Below are 7,408 nucleotides of genomic sequence, written 5' to 3' on the forward strand. Positions count from 1 at the left end.
CGATGTATGAAGTTGAAATTTTTTACACTTATTTTAACTGTTTATTTTTTTATTATCTATATATGAGTTACGAACGATATCACAAACTTATTTATTTTCCACAAACAGGCTCTTTAATACCTTAAATTATTACTATACAAATCTGATTCGAAATATCGTCAAAAAGTAATACACGGCATGTAAAATTTAAATTTTCAATAAAAAGTAAAATATTAGGCATTACTTATGGGGTTCAAAGAACGAGCCTTTACGAAAATTTAAGTACTAAGAAGATCACCACAATCGGGCATACCCAGGGTAATGATTAAATAATTAATCGGCTAATTCGTCAGTCACCCCTTTAATATGATTTTGTCAAATTGGTCCTTTTTAGGACCAACTATTCTAATAACATATGTTTATAACTGTTAAGGGTATATCTAGAGACAAGAAACTTTACTTTACTTAAACTTATCAGACATATGCGCTAAACACGAATCTGACTTATTTCTAGTGCAGGAAACACATATAGGGCCCAACGTAGGGTATTTGGTATAAAGCTTATCGCTGAAAACCACATTATAGATATAGACATGCTATCTCTGCCGGAAAAAAAGCAAAGAATAACTCAAAGTAAGAAAGGACAACACCAGTCAGCTTTCAGTGAACCTTTCAACGATGTTGAGCTTGGATCCACCATCTACATATTTAATGAAAAATAATACAACTACCGACATTGAGGATCTGAGCACAAAGCTTATTACGAAATCTGGACCAAAAACACCACAATGGCTTATCCGGATGATGAACAACTGTATTCAAATTATGGAAACACCCAAAATCTAGAAACAAGTCAAAGTTGTTACCTTGCTTAAACCTGGCAAATACTCCAACGACCACAAAAACTATAGGCCAATATCTTTATTTTGTCAGCTATTTAAAATACTTTTGCACAAGATCTTTAATATGATTTCACCGATATTTGAAGAAAAGCTCAAATTAAAAGACAAAAGTGGCTATAGATAGGGAAGATCATGTACATTACAAATGCTAAATCTTACCCAACACATCAAAGACGGGTACGAAAAATATCGGGTATCAGGGGTGGTATTTTTCAATCTAAATGCCGCTTACGACACCTTAAATTACCAAATATTTCTCGAAAAACTATATGATATCCCCTTAGATAACAAACTCACTTATATTATTTGCGTATGCCTACACAAGAGAATATTTTTTGTATCACTCAATGTTAAGAATAGCAGACGAAGAACGGTCTCGCTTGGGATAGCATAAAAGCACCTACACTGTATAACATTTACCCAAACGATCAACTCATACCGGTAGATAATAGGACTAATATTATAAAGACGATACACCTATTATTGCACAATAAAAATAAACTATGAATCAATTTTCAGCCAAAACCCCTGAAAAACTCATGTGCGCTCCTCAATTTCCCTAACATAGACGCTTTCACAAACTGAACATCCAATAATGTCATGAAACTGTCGAACTGTAGACTTCCTATAAACTTCTTGAAAATAGTTTGTATCCCACGGGATCAGTAACAGGTCATTGATTAAAACTAAAAGGTAAATTGAGGACCAGAAATAATATTCTTCGCAAGCTTGTCAGCTAAAAATGAGGCGTACGTCCTTCCGCCTTTAAAACATAGACGCTTGCACTATATGCTTCTGCTGCCGAATATACCTTGATAGACAAATTAACCATTCTTTCTTTTTGTGCACACTACTACCCATTTTAACACAAAAATATCTATTGCAGCACTTAACCATATTTATTTTGAGATAACCTTCTATCGAGATATCATATAAGTATACAAATAAGACCAGAACTAAAATAATAAAAAAGCTTTATATCGCAGAAGAGTAGATGAAATAAAAGTAGTTTTTATTAATCGGGTGCTTACATAAAACGTACAAAGACATACTCACGTAAACAAAATACATTACGAAATTTCTGTAATAAAAAAAACATCGAATTCGGCATTGAACTAATAAAATTATATTAAATAAAAAAACAACATTTCTAAAAATGCAGAAAAAATAAAATTTTCTATGCAAGCGAACATTCCATTAAATAATAAGCCGAAATCCTTTTGTATCTATATACCTGTTTTTTAAAGAACCAGTTACCTTTTAGTACGTAGTTATACCAGGTAATAAGATATCCTCTGTTACACAGTGTAATGCATATGACATTACACTGTCTACAAATAGTAGATAAAAATAAGGAGCCCATATAAACCGTTCAGGGTATATGTTGAAAATATACGGTATAATCGCACAGTTGCCAAACTCTCAGAGCTTACTTAAACCGATAAACGTATGGTTCAAATATACAATGAAAAAGATCTGAACGACCCCTATAATATATACACGTGAACTAAACGATATACATTTATGATACAGGGGTATTTACGGACTCCAAAAAATTTTTATAAATTATTAAACTCTACATGTTGATGAATCGACAGAACCAATATTATGGAAGGGTCAAGTGAGCTCCGTATATCGGTATCCACTTGACCACGGAGCTCAATTAAACCTGAATTTTAACATGGGCGGAGTCCACTTTATGCCGTAGATATATATATATATATATATATATATATATATATATATATATATATATATATATATATATATATATATATATATATATATATATATATATATATATATATATATATATATATATATATATATATATATATATATATATATATATATATATATATATATATATATATATATATATATATATATATATATATATATATATATATATATATATATATATATATATATATATATATATATATATATATATATATATATATATATATATATATATATATATATATATATATATATATATATATATATATATATATATATATATATATATATATGTTCGGATAAGTTTCCGCGGTCAGATAAATGAAAATTACTGAGTTCTCGGGAAGAACCGCGTTGAGAATTTAAAACTCGACGTTTCGGCACCCATTTTGGAGCCATTATCAAGAGGGATACGGTTCGGTTCGAGTTCGGGGTCTCAATCTGCCTACTCCCCTCACTCGAGACGTACCAGTATCGTGTTCTATATTGCAAGAACTGTCTCTCTAGTTACTGAGGTCTCAATCTGCCTACTCCCCAGTGTCGAGTGACAACCGGTCTTACCCTGTGTGGCTGCTTTTATACTCGCTGTATGCGCTGACGTGGTCTGAACTGACGTGGCCTGAGCGGTGTGGGCGGGAGGTCGCTGAAGAAGGGGTCGCCATGTTGCCGGCAATCGTTTCGCGTCATCGCGCGTGTTCAAGCTGTGAGGCCGTTTTTCGATTTCGATAGCTTCATGAATGATTCTCGCTTTTAATGAGCGGATGGGAGCGATGGTTTTTGCTTTTTCGAAATCTATTTTGTGGCCTGTCTGAATATGATGTTGGGCTAGGGCTGAAGTGGTATCGGAATGTTTGACTTATAGAGAATGTTCGTAAATACGGTTATGGATTCGTCGGTTTGTCTGTCCTACGTATGTACGTGGGCAAGTGGAACAAGGTATCTCGTAGACACCATGGTCTTCATTGGGGATTTGGTCTTTTACGGATCTAACGAGATTGGACAATTTGGAGTGAGTGGTGAAGATGGTTTTGATATTAAGAGGGATAAGAGTTCTACTGATCTTGTCAGTGACACCTTTAATAAAAGGTAGAAAGATTTTGGGTTGATCCGGCGGCAAGGTTTCTTTTTTGGATGGAATGGGGTTTAGAAGTTTTTGAATGCTTCTATTGATTTGGGTTTTGTGGTAGCCGTTTTGTAGGAGTGTTTGTCTTATTGAATTGATTTCGGATGACCTGTGATTGTTGTCGCTAAGTCTTATGGAACGGGAAATAAGAGTGTTGATGACTGAATTAAGTTGGGCGGGGTGATGATGTGACTGGGCATTGAGATAGCGGTTTGTATGAGTGGGTGTCCGGTACACGGAATAGGAAAAACTGTGAGGTGGATTTTTCTGAATAAGAACATCAAGGAATGGCAAAGCTTCCATCGTGAATTGAATGCTGGGATGTATTCCATTCAGGTGGGAGAGGAAGAGATCTAATGTGTCTTTACCATGGGGCCAAATGACAAAGGTGTCATCAACGTACCGTAACCAGCAGGTGGGTTTGAGATTTGACGAGGACAAGGCTACTGTTTCGAAATGTTCCATGTATATATCTGCTATTACGGGAGAGAGGGGCGATCCCATTGGGGCACCTTTGATTTGACGATAGAAACGATTTTGGAACGTGAAATATGTATTAGACATGCAGTGTTTTATAAGAGATAATGTGTCTTGGGGAATTTGATGTTTAGAGTCCAAGATGGAAATGGTTTCATCGATGGGAATGTTGGTGAATAAAGAAACAATGTCAAAACTGACTAGTATGTCTGAGGGCGAAATAGAAAAGTTTTTCAGAAGATCAATGAAATGAAAAGAGTTTTTGACAAAGGACGAGGCGTTTTCGGCTAATGGTTGTAAGGATGAAGCGAGATGTTTTGCCAATTTCTGAGTGGGGCAGTTGTATGCACTGACGATGGGTCTTAGGGGAACATTGGGCTTATGGATTTTTGGAAGGCCGTATATCTTTGGAATTCGGGATGATTTTTCTCTGGGTATAAGAGATTTTTTGAGGTCTGGAGATAGAGTAGACTTATTTATAATGGATTTGGTCGTTTTTTCTAGATATGTGGTTGGATCATTTGGGACATGTTTGTATTCTGTGGAATTCAGAAGTTCGGACATTTTGTCGAAATAGTTAGAAGAGTTGAGAATGACGGTGGCATTACCTTTGTCGGCCGGAAGGATGACGATGTCAGGGTTGTTGTAAAGTTCTTTGAGGGCACGTCTTTCTGAAAGACTTATATTTGAAGGTGGGGGTTTGGAAGTACGGAGAATTCTGGCGACATCTTGTCTGGCAACTTCGGCTTGGTCGGAAGGAAGATGGGAAATAGCTTCTTCAGTTTGACAAATAATTTTCTCAGTTGGAATGGAAAGAGGAGTGACAGAGAAATTGAAGCCTTTTGACAGAGCTTTGGTAGCTGAATCGGATATGTGAATATCTGAGAAATTATGGACAACAGTAGAAGGTTGTTGTTATAGAAGATTTTGGGTTGATCCGGCGGCAAGGTTTCTTTTTTGGAAGGAATGGGGTTTAGAAGTTTTTGAATGCTTCTATTGATTTGGGTTTTGTGGTAGCCGTTTTGTAGGAGTGTTTGTCTTATTGAATTGATTTCGGATGACCTGTGATTGTTGTCGCTAAGTCTTATGGAACGGGAAATAAGAGTGTTGATGACTGAATTAAGTTGGGCGGGGTGATGAATGTGACTGGGCATTGAGATAGCGGTTTGTATATATATATATATATATATATATATATATATATATATATATATATATATATATATATATATTTAAACGTTTTTCACGACACTTGCTTCATTTGCAAATAAGAGGAAATTAACAATTCAACCTCATTGAATGGAACAACACTATCATTCCCAGAAAAGGTTAAATAGGAATGCTCATCTTGTAAATATGACCACACAACCTACAAGGGCTATTTGGAAGAGCCGTAGACTTTGTGGCAAAACATGGCGTCTAACAGTCTAAGGGCTGAAGTCATTCAGTGAGCTGATAATCATGCATTTCATTCGATTATTACTTAACGGTCACTTAGAAGCAGATAAATTTTTGCACATTCTGGCCGAAATGCTGACTATACATACACCATATAGTGATAAAGCATTTATTGTAATATAAAATGTATTTTCCATTACGATTTAGTGAAAATATTTTCTGTTTATAGGTATAACTACCTCAGAGAAACTACAGGTCCAGAAGCCGCGGAAAAATTCAAGTATCTCCTGCACACCACGAACCAAAAAGGTTCAAAAGTATTAGACAAAAACATATTCGAGCGTTCCACGCCCTCATCCTGCGAATCTCCCACTTTCAGCTGGTACGACAGTCCTACCAATCAAATCAACTTCAACAAGCCCGTATACATGACGGAAAACGTGTCCACCGAACACCACAACGGCGTTTTGAAAGAAAACGTCCAGTTTGAGGCGTTCGAGAACGGCATGAGCGAGGAGGAGTTGCAGAGGCATATAAACGAGGAGTTCGCCAATTTGAGCATGGATAACACCGATGTTAACGAGGTGTTCAAGGCGTTCACGCATAAAAACGAATGTGTACAGATGAACGGGGGTCCGAACGTGACGGGCCCCAAATTTTATAAATATTTCCAGTAGGGCATTCTTTAATTTGGTCCTTTTGTGTATTTTTTCATTTATCTCTTTGTATATTGTACATAAATTGTATATTATGTGTTATTGTTGTTTAGTATGTAGAATTATGTATTTGCTTTTTTTTACTATTTATAAAATATAAACTTTATATACTGTACTTAAGTTGAAATACATGAATTATGAGAATCGACTTTATTTACGAGAATTTATTCCTTTCTTCTTTCAATCTTTCAAATAAGATAGACGTAGGCCATACTTCATATTGGCACCACCATTCCGTATATAGATGGAGCTTGCAAGATTGGCTATTTCTTTATTAAAGCAAAAAAACCTTGTCATATAATGCGATATATCTTTAAAATTTAAAGAATATTTTTAAAATTAAACAAAGTAATTTTTCTATTTATTTATTTTTTTTTTTGTATATTTTAATAACATTTAACAAGTTTACATGTTGTATAACGGACTTTAGGAACTTCTAATAAACTATAAATGGACTCTTCCAACTGTTTACTGTGACTGCGAACCACGAACGTTACTGTAGAGAAAAAGTACACCACAGTTCAGGTGTAAGAGTTTACAAATGAGCGCTACACCCTTTTAAGTTTAAAAGAATCAGAATGTAATAAAATAATAGAATTTTTAACGTAAAAAGTCAAGAAGATAATGCGTTTTCAAGAATATATGGTATGACAAATCAAAATGTTTAATAGACACAATTCTCATTACTGGAGTGAAGTAAATTAACATTTAACAAGACGTGGTTTTCAGGAGCGATTAAAGTTTAATGTCTTTTGTGCGATCAGAGACAATCAGGTTGAAGCTCTCCACTTTTATGATAGTCAAATATCTGTACCATCTGTGAATAAGTCGATAAATCAAAAATATAAACTCTTCAGTATGGCCATTTAAACATTTTAATAGTTTTGAAGAATAAAAAATTTAAGTTCAATGTTGTTTTCGTAGAAATTGGTGGGTAATTATGCAACGAATGACATACATAATTATGAGCTGTGAGTATATCACTTACGCTTTAAAAAATCTAACTTACCCACTTATTCACGCCAAATTTCTATGTTCTTATTGAGTTACCGACTTATTGTACTTACTGT

General features: G+C 34.6%; 1 protein-coding gene across 1 annotated transcript in view; it reads left to right on the forward strand.

The window, feature by feature from the left end:
* Helz (Helicase with zinc finger) overlaps positions 1-6,486 on the forward strand; it is a 64,252-nt gene extending 57,766 nt beyond the window's left edge. The window contains exon 12 of the mRNA XM_072544691.1: positions 5,852-6,486. Within this exon, the coding sequence (XP_072400792.1) occupies positions 5,852-6,299 (448 nt within the window). The 3' untranslated portion in view covers positions 6,300-6,486. The remainder of the gene's footprint in view (positions 1-5,851) is intronic.
* The last annotated feature ends 922 nt before the right edge of the window (positions 6,487-7,408 follow it).

This window comes from Diabrotica undecimpunctata, chromosome 9 (genome assembly GCF_040954645.1).
Source record: "Diabrotica undecimpunctata isolate CICGRU chromosome 9, icDiaUnde3, whole genome shotgun sequence".
Taxonomy (NCBI): Eukaryota; Metazoa; Arthropoda; class Insecta; order Coleoptera; family Chrysomelidae; genus Diabrotica; species Diabrotica undecimpunctata.